Here is a 17,734-nt window from a genome sequence, read left to right as displayed (position 1 = left end):
TTAATGTGATTTTATTAATCTTAGATAAATTTTAGTTCTTTTATATAGATAAAAATATACAATATTGCTCTCAAAACTCTTCATTGTATTTAAGTGCATCACTGTTATATTCACATCACAACTTATAAAGCCTGTTTTTCATTAATAGACTATTTTAAACATAATTCATCCAGTAACGTGGAAGATTTAAGATGAGGTTTATAGAAAACAAATTTTAATCAAAGTTCTAAATGTAAAAATGGAATATTAATGTAGACCATTTGTCTCATGCTATAACAAATTATGAAATGTTTTAGACTATTTTTCTTCCTTTAAAATTAGTCTATTTATAATTTAGACTGAAGATGCTTAGTACTGACAAAGATATTTTATCTGAACCTAATTTTATATACAGTGTCTTATTTTTATAAAAGAAAGTTGGATTTTAATAATACATTTCAGCTGAGATTCCACCTGATATATTAAAATGCACAGAAAACATGTTTATGCCCCTCTGAGGTCATGTTTAAATAGAAGAATGGCAAATAGTGGCACTTTTCTTTTAAATCACTCGAGGGCATTAACATTGGTAGAGTAACTACTTTGCCTTACTGATAATAAAAGTCATTCTAGTGCAGAAATAACATAATGTTTGAAGTTAAAAGAGGTACATGGTTTGTCTTTTTCTTAAGATCATGTTAAAAGCTGTTGGGTTAATTATTTGGTTTCTTAAAAAACATACTGATAAAATATATAAAAACAAACATGTAAATTATGAACTATTGTTTAAAATGACAAACTGAAATTACTTTACAAATAGTTTTGTTCACTATAAACTATATAATGCATGATCCATTTCACTCATAACAGTACTTTACACCAAACATTGGTATCTTCAATTTTAACTTTTCTCAAATATGAGAAAAACAAATAGTTTCCACTGTTTTAAGATGTGAATGTAAAAGTCAACATAAGCTATCTGAAAGGAATATAGAGCTAAAATAGTATTTAAAGACAATTATTACACTTACATGGATGCTCTGCATAATTCAAAGCGGTTTTCCTTTATTTCAGTTTAATAAACAGTTGTCACTTATACTGTAATCTCCATTATTGAGATTCCAATAATGACAAATAGCTGAGCATGTCTTTTCTTCTGGAACCACTGATGAAATTTAAGTGTTACTATCTTAATAGTTAAATAATAATATAAGAAATAATTTGGAAGATGTTTTACTTTCAAACTTCTTCAGATAAGGCACACAGCAACATTTACTCTCTAGAAGCAACTAGATTATATAATAAATAATTACCTTTTCAATCATTATTTGCCCTTTACATGAAGAAAGTGGTTAAGTAGTGCAGTTACAATACATCTGAAGTAATAAAAATGATTGGTTTTGAAGAAATATAAATAGTAAATGTGCACAAAAGAATGTTATTAATTAAAAAAGAAAAAAGTATATTTCATATAAACATACATCCTACAGTATTATAGGTAGAAAAAATTCTGAGGCACTTAGATTAAGTGAAGAAGAAAAGCAGTAAGATTGTCATTTCCATAAAAACAACAAACCACTTATTTCAACATCTGAGATAAAAGTACAACTAACAAACATGGAAAAAAGTTTTGTAACTTTGTATTTGATGTACTACTAAGAATCCAGAAGTTCAAAACAGTATTTTATTTATATTCTGATAGAAACAATTCAGAGAAAATTTTTTTAAATTTACAGGAATCTGAAAATTCTCCTGAATAAGTTTTGCATACGTTATGATACTCAAAATAATGTAAAATGTATTATGGTACCTCATTATTCTGTGGCAGCCTATTTTAAGAACTGTAGCATCAAATTTTTCTTTTACTTCTAAACTCCTTTTGTAAAAAAATGCAAAGTGTGGTTTGAAATAACAGTGTACATCAATGCCTCCATATCAACTTGCTGATGCCCAATATTGAGAGTTTTATTACTCTGCAATCCTTCACAAGCAGTTTAAGCAGCATCCAGACACAAGGTGAAAGCTGGGTTTGGAATTACAGAAATCCACTGGATGTCAAATCAGGGAAAGGTGTGGTTTCTGATGGATGATGAAGAGGCTGAAGATGTGTGGGAGCCTGAGTGTTATTCATGCTATTTAATTCAGGTGGATAGGTTTCACTGAGAATGCCTCCATTCTGGATCTGAGGGGGGAAAAAACACAGCAATGTTTCTTATTAGACTAAATCTCTCAAATATCATAAGCCATTAAACAATGTGTTAGTTTTAAAACCTTTAAATGTTTTTTGCTACTGCTAAATTTTAAGTCTTTCATTCAGTGAAGATACAAAGAACAAAGATGTCAACTGTTACTTATAACCTACTGTTTTCTCCATTATTTTGTTAAGAAATAATGTAGATAGTACAGGCAAGTGATACTTATTTGACTTTAGATTGGCATTCTAAAGGCAATTCCAAATGAATTGTCTTTGGTGGGATAAGAACTGATGGGTAAAGAAATATCAGTTATGAATAACAGTTATAAGTAATATGAATATTTTCTAACAGATTGGTCTGTTTTGACCAGAACTTTCTCAGGCAACATCTGGATAGTGGTTAATTCATTCACATTCAGAATTACCACAGGATCCTAAATTGCTGTTGTATACCATGCAGTTGGAACCAACTCATAGCTGACCCTCCGGCAGGTTTTCAGAGTCAGTTAATCACATGGGGAGGAGATTGTCCATCCTTCTCCAGTGGTGTAGCTGGAGGCCTCAAACTGCGGGCCTTTGGGACTATAGCGTAGCTTCTTGCCACTAGGCCATCAGAGCTCCTAGTACCAGACAGAAATCAACTTTCCAAAACTCATCCTAACAGGTTGTACCTAAAACTATATATAGTATGATGAAATGCACGATCTACACTGGATTGCACATAACTAACACTTTCCCACAGAGGTCACTTCTGACTTTCTAAGTGTTCTTAAAACCCCAAAAATGTATTTTACAATAACCATAATTTCCTTAATTTTTATATCCAACATACTTTTAACAACTATATTATACTAACATAATTTAGTATAATTACTATATTAAATATTATACTAATCCCAGAATCAAATTACCAACAAAAAAATACCTTTTCTTGCCTTCTGACACTGAACAGTCTCTCAGTTTTTATAAACTGCCACTCAAAAAAAAGAGGTAAAAAAAGAAAGTAAGAATCAGAGTGATGAGAGAGGGAGGTGGAAGGATGGATACGAAGAGATATTTCAGAGTTACTACAGCACAATGTAGGGTTTACAGATCATAAAGCTTTATTGTTTAACATTCACTTAAAACTGTAAAAGCTTTTAGAGTCAAAGGGTACACCAATGATCATAACAGCATTACTCACAACAGCAAGAACATGGGAACAGCTGAAATGTCCAACAACAAATGACTGGATTAATATGGTATCTTTACAAGAAGGAATATTATGCAGCACTCAGGAACAATGATTTTGAAAAACACAACATACTTGGGAAAGGCTAGAGAGCATTATGCTGAGTAAACTAGGGCGCATAAGAACAAGTATTTGACAAGTTCATTATTGTAGAGATCAGAAGGATAAACAGTGAGATGTGTATAGATATATAAACAGGTTTTTATCAGATGTTCAAGAAGAGTAAAGAACGTAGAACTGTGCCACTAATGGGGGAGGGGGAAAGTCCTGTCTAAAAAAGGTGACTTTCTTTACCAGAGTTATATCACACCATCCTCTGGATCCTCTGCTGGAAAAATAGAATCAAGTCTCAAATAAAACTTTTTTAAGCTGTATCCTCTAGAGCTCTGATGGCCTAGTGGCAAGAAGTTGTGCTGCAATCCCAAAGGCACACAGTTTGAATTCACCAGCTGCTCCGTTAAAGAAGGATGGGCAGTCTCCTCCTGTGTGATTAACTGTCTCTGGAAACCCACTGGAGGGTCAGCTATGGGTCAGTTCTAATTCTACGAGACACAACAACAACAACAACAATAGTATTATAGACATAAGACCATACTGTAACATACCTCTATGAATGTAAAATATCTTGTACCTGATTTAGGATATGTAATAATGACCATGCTATATCAGAGCTGTTTTTTTAAATGATGTTATCATAAATGTTTTCTTTCCAGATGATGATTAATTTAAAAAAAAAAAAAGGTGCCAGCTACCACGGTAGTAACAGAACTTTGCTGTTTTCTGAGGTTTTGTTTTGTACTTTATATTTTTAATGGAATGTGCTGGACGTTTCTATTATTTTTGTTCTGATGACTACAGAACCTGGAAAAGCTATTGCTGTTATAATGCATAACACATTGCTTTTAGTCTTTTAATATAAATACACACACACACACACACACACAATTTGAATGTTTGGAAACTTTAGCTGTGCTGTCAAGTTTGGAAAAAGTATCCTAGTTGTACCATGTTGAGTTGGCATTGTACAGAAACTAACAGCCATACTGGTCTAAAAATGTTAAACAGCTACCATCATTTTGTAAATTTTATTTTTTTTTAGGAAAAAAAACCCCCAGCACATATTATTTTTAGATTTACTTTAAGTGCTCTTGCTGACTGGTATTCTTTTGACACAATTAGACAATAAAAATACAAGATCAGGCTTAACTTCCATGAGAGAAAGTCAGCTAACTATTTAAGAATCTTAAGAAAGAGAAAAATTCACCTTCAAGGATTAAATGAGGATCTGACAGAGACCTGCATTAAGTAGTCTTTGACTAAATTCCAGAGAAAATTTAGGGAAAGGTCATTCTAACAAAGCACACCAACAGATGCTTTTAACCCAATTTCAGACATACACAAAATCTGCACATTGAAGATACCACTTCTACAAATTCAACAGTTTCCAATGTTTGAATTTTTCAAATATGGACAGTGTTTGGTAGCGCCCCTGGTTGAAACAAGCTTGGAAGCAGGAGTGGCATCCACTTCCTTAAACAGCTTGCCTCTGAAACCCTATGAACCTGGAGAAAGGATGGAAGTCATGCATGCAAGTGTTGAGGACTTTTGTTCATAGGGTCACTATTAGTTGCCTACAACTCAGTGCCACTTAACAACATAACAACAACATATAACTTTTTACATATCAAGAGGGATAAACCAAATTTTTTATTCTAAATAAGACAATCATAACTATTTTTACCAGGAAACTTGGGTATTTTTCATTTAAGGACATTTTTTGCTATCTTTTTTGTGATTTTCCTCTCCTTTATGTTTCAGGTAAGTGTTACACTTAGACAAATAATGTACTAGAAAAACTACTGTCTGATTAAAGTAAAGGAGTCACAAATACAGTAGGAATTGTTTTCAGATGAACCCTATAGATAATAAAAGAATAAAAATCTAACTAATGACTAATTTACAACTACGTATTCATTTATTTATAAGGTAAGAAGAGTCACTGCGTTTTATTCAGTTCAATAAAAACCCTTACCTCATCCAGAAATGTCCGAGAGCCTGGGATTGCTGGATTGTACTGCATCTGATCCAGCTGGGTGTGCTGAGCTTTCGGCTGGCACTGATACATTGACACGGCCCCTGCATAACATGTCTGTGGAGTCACTACAGTTGACTGTGGATTTAATCCATGTTCCTGGTGTTCAGAAACTTGTAAACAATGGACAAAACCTTCAAAATTAGATGTACTAGGGTATGGGGATGGTTCGAAATTCCCCACTGGAATGTCCAACTGAGTGCAACTGGCATGTTGTGGTATTACAGACTGGAAGTTCTGTGTATAAGGCATTGTACTGATGTCAGATTTATAGGGAAATTCTTGATTCGTCCTATGCAAGTCTGGAAAGACATTATACTGCTGTAGGTCTTGCTGAGGACAACTAAAAGGCACAGCCTGGTTAGAGTTCCAATTTGCAAACATGCCATTAACTTGCATATGCTTCATTTTCTGGCAGAGCTGTTGCTGCTGTTCTACTACTTGCTGTTGGTGGTGCTGCAGTTGCTGCTGTTCTAACTGGAGGTGTTCTTGTACCATACAGCTTGAGTTTAGAACCACAGACTCTTGCTGTTGGTAACCAGAACACATGAAGGTAGACTTACTTAAAGAATCTTGGACGTATGTCAGTAGTTCATCTGCTATGTCAATGTCTCCGAAGTCATCCTCACCAGAAAAATCGGCCCTGAAAAATTCCTCATTCTGTTGCATGTGCTTGATATCTTCAAAATCAATGCCTAGGTTTTTCATAATGCTGTACAAGTCACTATTTTTATTATCTGGAAAGAGGCCTGCTTGATCTTCAGAGACAATCAGGTTCATTTCCTGAGACTGAGTAACTTGTTCATGTTTGAGAGGATTCTCACTTCCCACTGGTGTAATATGGTCTTCCCAGTTATTGCACTGATTCATAGATTTGTTTAAAAAGTTTCTTTCAAAGGGTACAGTATTTGAAGCTGGATAAAGATAAATCGATTCATCTTGTTGCATTCTGGCACCCAAGAGGGAACTGGGGTTGAGGGAATCCTTATTTAAAGTTGATTTAGCAGCAGAGTCTTTTGCACTGCTGCTGCTTTTAGTCCTTAATGGTAAAGGATCAATCATGGGAGGAAAGGGGTTGGCTACCTCATACAGCACAGCTTCTCCAGTGGTAAACATAAAAGGCAACTTCATATTTCGTTTTCTTAGGTGCTCTGTTCCCTCTTCCTCTCTGAAATTGCATACAAGAAAGTGCATATATTAGGAAGAGTTCTATCAGCAACATTTAAAGTATAACATATGTCACACTGAAAAAGAGAGAAGTAAAAGAATGGACTACAGGACATGGGCTTTATTTGAACCTGGCCTAAGTATCCTGACGAGACTCACACTCTCCTTACTTGCAATGACATATACATAAATTAATTATCCTACAGTCAGGAAATCAAAAAGCGTATCGCGATGGGAAAGTCTGCTGTTAGGGATCTCTCTAAAGTACTCAGGAGCAACGGTGTCTCTCTGGAGACTAAGGTGCGCCTGATACAGGCCATGGTCTTTGCAATCGCTTGTTATGCATCAAAGAGTTGGACAATGACTAGGGAGGACAGAAAGAGAGTTGATGCTTTTGAGCTGTGGTGCTGAAGAAGAGTACTGAATGTACCATGGACTGCCAGGAAAATAAACAGATTCATCTTGGAGAGGATTAAACCAAGCTACTCCTTGGAGGCAAGGATTCTGGGGCTTCGTCTGACATACTTTGGACATGTTGCCAGGAGGGACGGGTCCTTGGAGAGGGACATCATGCTTGGGAGGGTGGAGGGACGGCGCAGGAGGGGATACCCTCTATGAGATGGATTGGTTCGGTGACTGGGGTAATCGGGATGGGTGTGTCAGAGGCAGTGTGGTTGGCGCAGGATAGAGCAGGGTTTAGGGCTGTTGTGCACAGGGTCGCTATGAGTTGCAAATGACTCGACGGCACATAACAACAACAACAACATGACAGAACACATTTATAACAGAAATACTGACAAAGACCACTTTTCCAAACTACAAAAGATAATTTCACAGGTTGCTATGATTAGAAAAGTACTCTAAATAAAAATTTTGTTTTATGTTTTATAGATAGTGTTAGATTTTTGCTTTTCCTTTATATACTCATGATAAAACCAGGAGCTTTTAATTATTCTATTTCTACAGGTCTACATATTTACTGAAGACACTGGTGGGTCAGCAGTGTAGTAAATAGATAATTAATTTCTGGCCAACAAACCTTATGCAACCACTACCTATATGCCAAGGGAGGCCTGCATGTTGCTATGATGCTAAACAGGTCTCAGCGGAGAGAGGCTAAGGTAAAAAACCTGATGATTTACTTATAAAAATCAGCCAGTGAAAATCCTATGGGTCACAATGATCCAATCTCAAATCAAGAGTGAACTGGGGGGGGCAGGGGGAGGAGAAAAGTGCAACAACGAATGAATGGAAATCCAAAATATCTGTAAATGTTCACTAAAATTAATAACAAAAAGGGGGGGGTGAAATGCAATAAAATTTTATAAAAGAAAAAACAAACAAACAAAAAATCAATTACAAGACTCGCTGGCACTGGCAGCCTCTAGTTTTACTTTGTAGGGTCACTGTGAGTAAAGTCAAGTCAGTAAGAGCTAACAAGAGCAGACTCAGTTGCTGCTAATTTGTTGGTCTCAGTATCTCTTGGCTATGTTCTCTTCTTTCTATCCATTATCTTTTCAGTTCGTTCATAGCCATCGAGTCAGAAGTGACCCTCCACAAGGTTTCTAGGGCTGAAAATTCTATGGGAAGAGACTGTTCATCTTTTTCCCTGGGAGCCACTGGTGGAGTCTGTCAGGGCGACATGGTCTCTGGGTTAGTAGTACAATTCCTTGTGGACAATGCCACCAGAGTTTTTGTGATTTATTTCCAGACTAAACTCTTAATATATTCTATGTCTTCCCTTAAGGGAGCTTTTCAACCTAACTTCTATTAAAATAAAAATGAAATAATGAAAACTTTATGTCTTTATGCTTACGTGAGAGGTCTCTGAGTGGCGATGATATAATCTGGTCTCCCATTTTTATACACTAAGCGTGCATTGGATTGAACCCACGCCCACCGATTTCCTTTGGTAAGAAGCCTGAACACGGTCATGCCACTCTCTCCAGTCTTAATCACTGAAACAAAATTTAAAAATTATCAAACTCAAAGGAAAAATGTTAAAGAGAATCTGAAGCAAGTCTCTTGGGCATATAAACACTTTATTTATCAACAAAGAAGAGATTAACGTGACAACTTTTTCACTGTATCATATTTAAAATCCATGAAAATGTTAATGTAAGTTAATTTTATCCTTTTTAAGCTGTTGTTAGGTGCTGCTAAATACATCAGAATATATATCCATTTGGCTGGGCCATGATTCACAGCATTGTTCTCCACTATGTGATAAACATTCTATTGTTAAAGGATTAGCATGAGAAGCAAGCCCAAGTCAGATCACAGTCCTGATCCAAAGTAAGGGGAGCCTGACTGGGCAGTGGCCTGTATCATCTTTCATTTTATAGGAGATTAAAGAAGAAACAGGCAGAGAAGGAAGACTTACTACTACCAAGAAAGAAGAGCCAGGAAAAGAGTTTATCCTTTAGATTGAAGCTGTCAGTACCAGCAATGTCAAGTCATACAGACATTTCCAAGGAATCCTGGGTCAACACATGCTGAAAGGACTAAGGCTTTACTCTCAGAAATGACAGTTTTCCCCTAGTGCTGATGCCGAGTTTGGACTTGCAGTCTCTTTAACAGTAAAAGGAGAAATTTCTGTTCTTTAACAACCATCCATCCACTCATGGCACTTTTGTTACAGCAACTAGATACTAAGACACTTTATAAATTAAAAGTTTAAATACATATTAACATACAGTTAGGAATTAAATGATGCAATTAAAATCTTCTGGAGCAAAATGAAAGCTTTGCTAGGTAGATTTTAGAGTAGTTAATAAGAACATTAACTCTTCTTAGTGGTTTTGATATAGATCAGAAGTACATCAAAATAATTTCCTTAAACACATGGTCTTGTAATTTGAAACATATACTGGAGTAAGTGGCCCCCCTTCTTTGTGAAGTTCACAAAGAGCTGTAACTTACTTCGGATGTGATTCTCAGCACAGTAAAGCATATCAGCAGCATGAATAAATTGATATCCTGATCCTCTCATGCACAGCTCTGCTTCAGTATATCCCAAAATAATTTTCCCTCTGTTTTTTTCATTAAAAGGAAAAATAAGAATGATTTAAAACTTAAGCAAGAGAAATTCATTGGTTATATGCTACCTTGTGCAATATGTTTTACTTAACATTCAGAAATTAACATTAAGGTATTAAAAAAATGGAAAATAGGTAACACTTTTGCTTATGGATGAAAACAAGTTTAAATCTATTTTATTCTCCTGAATAAATACCATAGAAATTAGTGTGGCTAAAGGTGAAGCTAAAAGAGCAAATTATCTACATAAAATCCTTAATGTTTAATTTTTTTTTAAGTCTTTCATATTATTTCTCTGAATTCCCATATCAAAAAAGGAAAATACTGTGGTCCTGGTATAAGTATTTAGTATCAGTTTGTACTTAAATTTTCTAAAGGTGATTAAACTTATACAGCTAAAAAGAAAATAATTTTTTAATAATGTAAGACAAATGACACCTGGTGAATAACCTTACTAATATATCTGATTATCATAATATGGAAATTATGAAAGGATAATGAAATTGCAAAATAAGATTATTTGTGAGCTTATAGAATTATCCTATTCTAAAATTGGCATACTAAAATAATATAAAATAATAAAAGCTAATAAAATAGTCAATATGATAAACAACTCATCTTACCACATCAAGATGAAATCAACTCATAGCTGACCCTCCCAGTGGGTTTTTGAGGAGTGGAAATGGCATCTTTTCATCTCTCTTTTGCAGGGCCACTGGTAAAATCAAACCACCAGAAGCCCCACCTTTCTGTTAACAGTGTAATTCTCCACCCACCAGGCCAGCAGAGCTCCTATGGTGCCTAGTGGTGAGGAGTGGAGCTGTCAGTCCATAGTACATGGTTTGATTCCACCCCCTACAATGCTGGAAAAAAGATGGGTAATCTTCTCCTTTGCAATTTACTGTCTCTGAAAACCTGCTAAGAGTCAACTATGGGCTGATTCCAACTCAACAGTACATAACAACAGTGAGACAATTACTTTGACAAAAGATATTTGATTAAGTAACAGCTGCTTACTTGGCATCGCAACCAGTAGGTGTAAAATCAAGTCTGTGTTTAGTTCTAAAGATGAAATTTTTGGTTCGGATTTCAAGTATGGACGGTGGCTGAAGTGGAGTAGCTATTGCAAACAAAGCCAACTGAGGTGGAAGGATTGATCCATCTTTCCCTTTCTTGTTCTGCCCATGAAGATATTTTAGCCTTCCCTGGAAATTCATTGCCTTAAAAAGCAAAACAGTTAATTAAAGGTAACAGTTTAAAACATATCTTCCTTTAAAAAAAACAAAACAAACTTCACTGTGATCATTTTAAGATTGAAGACTGCTACTTTCCCCCCCCATTCTTCTCTCCCCTGGAAACCAATTATAACTAAGATTAAGAAGGTAGAACGAATTATATGAAGAAATGTCTTAGTATGGAGACTACCTGAAGAATTGGTAAGAGAAGCATTCCTTGCTTCTTATTTAATAATAATCTTAACAAGAATACTTGTATTCTTTTTCTGAGTCTGCAAACATTCCTATCATTTCACAACTATTCCAGTGCCTCAACATATTTTCTAAATGAACAGCGAGTGATAAAGTCATCAAACATTGATTTTCAAACATACATGAGGTATAATGCATTTATCATCCACAAAGACCAAAGTACAATTTTGTCAAAACATGAAAATGAATCACTGCAAAATCACCTAACAAAATGTAGAGCTCCATTAACAGCAAACTTAAAAAATAACTTTAGAAACAGCAAACACTGACAATTCATACATTAGTATGATCAGTGTGGTTGCTTAAAACAGTATTTAAAGGCCAAGACTGAGTGTGATGTAAAATCTGATAGCATAAGAAGGAAAAGATTTTATTACCACTATTACACACTGAAATTCAATCTCAGAAATACAGTCTTGATTACCACTACTAGAAAAGCATTTCCAAAGGACAACTGAACTCTGAGCCAGCACAATAATCTTCAAGAAGATATTTGAAAAAGGCCTACTCCCCTCCCCAAAATCAAGATGTGCTAATGTAGAATTAAAGTTTATTATCTATTTCAAATTCCTGATAATTCACAAAAAGAATATACAACAAGTTTGTATTTTCTTCTCTCATACCTGGTAGAGTGAGTGAGATGTGATAAGAGAGGAAAGATAATGTCTACTCTGATTATTTAATCTAATCTACTCTCTATAATTATCCCACCTAGATGTAGAGTTTTCAAATTTAATTCCAAATGCAAATTTCTACTTTAACAGTAACTTAATGCTAAACATTAATTTCATAAGATTTTGTACCTTACCAGAAAACCAGATGAATTATCCAGCAGACACCTTAGACGGCAGATGAAGCATCTCTTCATAAAGGAAGAGTTTTCCGGAGGAAGCTGTTCTGGGTTATAATAGACTACTGGCTGTGGAAGACTATTAGCCTCTGCAGAAATAAGAATAACACAAATTTACTTTTTATTCATTGTGAAATTAAATTTTACTGCCTGAAGAACTAAAGCTAGTGTTAATTTCTAAAATGGAGCATATTATGAATACAAAAACCTCATCACTTTCAGAAGTTTTAATGAAGAGAAACAGAAAACTTTTACTGAATTTTATTACACAGAACTTTATTTTTGTTTTTATTATTGAATTATTGTTGTTATTACTAATTTCCATATATTCTAATGACTTTTCTTTTTAACACCTACACAGATTTCTGGAAATATAGCTTTTATTGATTAAACTTTCTACAGTTAGATATAAATTTGTGCACTTTAAACAACGAACAATTTACATATACTCCAGTATTAATCATATATGTTTTTCACATCTTTCAAGATTTTAACAGACTTAATACCTTATTACTTCTTACAGCAGGATGTTTTCTTGAAACCCCTCAACTGTTCTTATTTCTCTTCTCATCTAGATCATGTAAGCTGGTCCAAGTCTGGAATTACAGACTCATACCTTTCCATTCCTCCCTCCACTTTATTATTGAGATTTATACCCTAATTGAGACCTTAAAGAGGACTTAAAGAGGTGGAGTCATAGTTAAGCTCTTGGCTGTTAAGTGAAAGATGAGAAGTTCGAACTCACAGTTGCACTGGAGGATAAAGATGTAGTGGATTGCTACTATAAAGATTACAGCCTTGGAAACTCTTTGGGAGAGTTCAACTCTATTCTTTAGGGTCACTATGAGCTGTTAATCATCTTGATGGCAACTGTGAATGGAATTCCTGAGGACAGCAAATGGGTAAGTTCCAATCCATTCAGTGGCACCTCAGAGGCAGGCCTGGGAATCTGCTCTGCACAATCACAGCCTTGACAGCACTACAGGGCAGTTGACTCTGCCCACATGGAGTCTCCGATCCAAAGGCAACAACAAGAAGAAAGGTCACTGCCTCCTAACAGAACTATAGTAAAGAAGCCAACAAGGCTGTGTTCTAATAAACATCCTTACCCTCAATTCTTTGTCCTGAGTCTGCACACTGTGAAGGGTTCAATGCCCAGTGTAGCTGTCGCTGAAATTCAGCTCGGTCTTCAGTATGAATAAGTTCATAAACACTTTGATGTATGACATCAGACTAAGTAAAAGAGATGAGAAGAAATAAAATACAAGAAGGAAATTAAAAAAAAGTTACTAACACAATTTCAAGGACACTATAGTCAGCCAATAGATAAGGAATGCCAACCCAATGGAAAGCAGTTCTAACCCTCTAGCTGCTTTGCAAGAGAAAGATGGGACAATCGCCTGTGTGCAATTTACATCACAGCCTCAAAGACCTGGGAAGGGTCAGCTCTGAGTCAGTCAGCTTTGACAAAACATAACAACATCAATTTCAAGACTTGTCTAGAGAAGTGGATGATTCAATGCAATTTAAGTGACTGAAAAATGTTCTCTAGTGATGCAAAATAAAAGTTAAAAAGATGGTAATAGACTATGCCTTTACTTTGTTAGAATCTCTTCCTGCTTTCTGGTTCCTTGGCATTGACTACAGTATTTAGACCTTTTAATTCGATGTTTTTCTAATATTATTATAGTAGCTCATGTTGTTGTTATGTGCTGCTGAGTTGCCTGCCATTCATAGTGACTCTATGTACAACAGCCCTAAACCCTGTTCTATCCTGTGCCAATCTTATTGTCTCCGACATACCTGTCCCCATCACCCCAGTCACTGAATCAATCCATCTCATCAAGGGTCTTCCTTTCCTGCTCTGTCCCTCCACCCTCCCTAGCATGACATCCCTCTCCAAAGACTGACCCCACCTCGCAACATGTCCAAAGTATGTCAGATGAAGCTTCAGCCAGACTTCACCCTCTCCAGAAGAATTTGTTTGTTCTCCTAGCAGTCCATGATATATTCAATACTCTTCTCCAGCACCACAGCTCAAAGCCATCAATTCTCCTTCTGTCATCCCTAGTCACTGTCCAGTTCTCTGATGCATAGCAAGTAACTGCAAAGACCATGGCCAGGCGCACCTTAGTCTCCAAACTGACATTGTTGCTCTTCAATACTCTGGAGAGGTCTCTGACAGCAGACTTTCCTAATGCAATTTGTCTTTTAATTTCTTGATTGCTGGTACCAAGAGTGTTGACTGTAGAGCCAAGAAAACTGAAGCTGTCAACAATCTTCATCATCCATCATGATGCTGCCAATTAGCCCAGTGGTAAGAATATTTATTTTCTTGATATTGAGCTTCAATCCATATTGAAGGCTGCAGTCCTAGACCTTCTGCAGCAAGCACTTCAGGTCCTCCTCAGTTCCACCATGCAGGGTTGTATCATCTGTGTAACACAGATTATTGATGAGTCTACCTCCAATCCTGATGCTACACTTCTCCTCATAGAGCCCAGCCTCCCAGATAACCTGTTTTGCATACAGATTGAAAAGATAAGGAGATAGGACATCCTTGACGCAAACCCTTCTCAATTTTGAACCATGCAGTGCTTCCTCGCTCCATTCTGGTGACTGGTTCCTGGTGCAAGTATAGTTTTCACATAAGTACAATCAAGTGTTCTGGGATTCCCATTCTTCTCAGAGTCAGCCACAGTTTGTTGTGGTCCACACAGTCAAATGCCTTTGCATAGTAAATAAAACACAGATAGACATTCCTCTGGTATTTCCTGCTTTCAGCCAAGATTCAACTGACATTTTCTGTATTTCACGCATGCACATACACACATATCACACTCCTATGACAATCATAAAAACACCATAATCAGGCATAATACTCTATATTTTATATGCCTCTATTCTATTAAATCCTAAGTAACTAAACAAAAAGGTTGATAGTGATTTACTGTATTATTCACTATTTGGTCATAATTTGCAATTTTAAAAATTATAAACCATCACTTACGGCAAACATAATTTTCTTTTAAAAAAAAGAACATCAAAAAGCTAGGTAAGAAAAAAACATTAGACTGGAAAATTACTAATCCCTTTTATTTTCTTAAATGAATCACAATATCAAATAATAATTAAGAGAGTTATACAAATCATTAAATTCCAGACAGGCTTTTATAAGGCCTTTTATATATAGTCTTTAAAATTACAGAAAAAAAATGACATGTGGGCTTTGTGCCAATGGCCATATGCTTCTCTTCAGTTATCTACTCACAAGTCTTCATAAGAGCTAAACCTTCTGGCATTTAAAACATCTCTACTGCATCCATTATACAATTTTCAGAGCTATCATTTAAACACAGGTTGAAGCATAAACATTTTCTCTGACAAACATCTGTAGTGGTTTACACTCTGTGTGTGTGTGTAGTCTATACTTAAGTTTATACACCAATGTTATACAGAAAATATTACTCAAACCGGCAGCCTCCATATCTCTTGTAAAAATTATTAAAAATTCAGTTTAGTTACTCTTACTGAAGAGGCTCTAAAGTTCAGTACTTATGTAGCTGTTACCTAAAAGGTGAGTTGCTATTGTTTACCAACCCGTAGCTAATCCTCTGGCAGATATTCAGTGGCAGTTAAATGCATGACATACTTCTCATCTTTCTCACAAGGAGCAGCTGGTGTATTTGAATTGTATTGCCTTTGTGATTGCAGTGCACCTTTTTTCCACTACGCCACCAGAGATCCCTAAAAGTCAGAACCAATCAGCTACTCTTCAAGACATGGCAATCTGCTTTCATAAAAACTGAAGTATTAGCAAACCAATGGGGGTTCAATTAATATTGTTGCTCAATAGGAGATTTTCCTAATGCAATTCACCCTTTGATTTTTCTGGCTGCTGGTGCCAAGAGTATTGACTGTGGAATCAAACAAGTTGAAAGTATTAACAATCTCAATCTCTTCTCCATGTATCATGATGCTGCCAATTGGCCCAATAGTGAGAATCTTCATATTCTTGATACTGAGTTTCAATCCACATTGCAGAACTCAGAGCTTGACCTCCTGCAGCAAATGCTTCAGATCTTCCTCAGTTTGACCAAGCAAAGTTGTGTCATCTGCAAACACAGGCTGTTGATAAGTCTCCCTCCAATCTGGATGCCACATTTCTCCTCATGAAGCCCAACTTCCCAAATGATCTGTTCAGCATACAGATTGAAAAGGTATGGACAGAATGCATCCCTGATGCACTCCATTTCTGAATTTGAACCATGTAGTGTTTCCTTTTGGAATCTGACACATCAGTTGCAAAGATTTCAGTTTCACAGTCAGGGATGATACCTGATCATCTATATTCTGAGCAAATTATCCAAGAAGCTGGACTCTATGAAGAGGAGTGTGGCATCAGGACTGGAGGGAAACTCATTAATAACCCATGCTATGCAGGCAACACAACCTTGCAGAAAGTGAGGAGAATTTGAAGCAGTTGTTGCAGAAGATCAAGTTATAAAGCCTTCAGTATGGGTTGGGTCTCAGTATCAAGAAAACAAAGATTCCTACCACTGAACCAATAGATTGTATCATGATGGATATAGAGGAGACTGAAGCTGTCAACATATTCATCTTGCTTGGATCCACAATTACCCTTGGAATGAGCAGTCAGGAAATAAGGAGATACGATTCAAAGGGAAAATCTGCAATTAGGGACCTGTCCAAATTATTGCGGAGTAGTGATGTCAGTTTAACTAAGGTGCATCTGATTCAGGTCATGGTCTTTCTGATTACTAGCTATGCATTTGAGACCTGGACAATGAATAAGGATGACAGAAAAAGAATTGATGCCTGTGAGCTATGGTGTTGGAGAAGAGCACCAAACATTCCATGGATGACCAAGAAAACAAATAGATATGTCTTGGAGAGGGTGTAGCAACCAGGGTGCTCTTTGGAGCTAAGAATTATGAGGCTTCACCTCACATACTTTGGATATACTGCTAGGAGGTGCAATTTCTTGAAGAAGGACTTGATGTTAGGAAGGGTGGAGGGTTGGCGAAAGAGACGAAGACCCTCAACCAGGTGGACTGATAAGGTGACTGCTGCAATGGGCTCTTGTGTGTCAGGAAGGGTGAAGATGGTGCAGGATAGGACTGGGTTCAGGTCTTTTGTTCGTAGGGCCACAATGAGTCGTACTCGACTTGATGGCACACAACAGTAACAACAGTGTTTCCTTGCTCTATTCTGATGACTGCCTCCTTTTCCAAGTATAGGTTTCACAGGAGCACAATCAAGTGTTCTGGGATTTCCATTCTTCTCAAGGTTAGCCAGAATTTGCTGTGATCCACATAGTCAAATACCTTTGCATAGTCAAAGAAACAAAGACATTCCCCTGGTCCTCTCTGTTTCCAGCAAAGACCCATTTGACACTGGCAGTAATGTCCCTTAGTGCCACGACCTCTTCTAAACCCAATGTGTATATCTGGTAGTTTTCTGTCAATGTACTGCTTCAATTGTTTCTTAATAATCTTCACCAACACAGTGCTTGTGTGTGTTATTAGTGACATCACTGGACAATTTCTACACTTTGCTGGATCACCACTTTATTGGGGGTTTTTTTTGTTTTGTTTTTTATTAATTTTAATGAACATTTACAGAGATTTTGGATTTCCATTCATTCCTTGTTGCACTTTTCTCCATGCCCTCC

At 36.3% G+C, this 17,734-nt stretch overlaps 1 protein-coding gene across 1 annotated transcript in view; it reads right to left on the bottom strand.

Moving 5' to 3' along the window:
* Positions 1-2,014: 2,014 nt before the first annotated feature.
* Positions 2,015-17,734, bottom strand: part of AHR (aryl hydrocarbon receptor) — a 52,482-nt gene continuing 36,762 nt past the window's right edge. The window contains exons 5-11 of the mRNA XM_006880268.1: positions 13,149-13,272; positions 11,998-12,128; positions 10,720-10,922; positions 9,586-9,695; positions 8,480-8,621; positions 5,437-6,664; positions 2,015-2,161 (exon numbers count right to left, since the gene is read on the bottom strand). Coding sequence (XP_006880330.1) covers positions 2,015-2,161; positions 5,437-6,664; positions 8,480-8,621; positions 9,586-9,695; positions 10,720-10,922; positions 11,998-12,128; positions 13,149-13,272 — 2,085 coding nt within the window. The remainder of the gene's footprint in view (positions 2,162-5,436; positions 6,665-8,479; positions 8,622-9,585; positions 9,696-10,719; positions 10,923-11,997; positions 12,129-13,148; positions 13,273-17,734) is intronic.

The sequence above is a fragment of the Elephantulus edwardii genome, unplaced genomic scaffold, assembly GCF_000299155.1.
Source record: "Elephantulus edwardii isolate Elephantulus edwardi_28Jun2011 unplaced genomic scaffold, EleEdw1.0 scaffold00007, whole genome shotgun sequence".
Lineage (NCBI taxonomy): Eukaryota > Metazoa > Chordata > Mammalia > Macroscelidea > Macroscelididae > Elephantulus > Elephantulus edwardii.
Note: the sequence above shows the minus strand (reverse complement) of the source record. Positions and strands in the feature narration are given on the sequence as shown.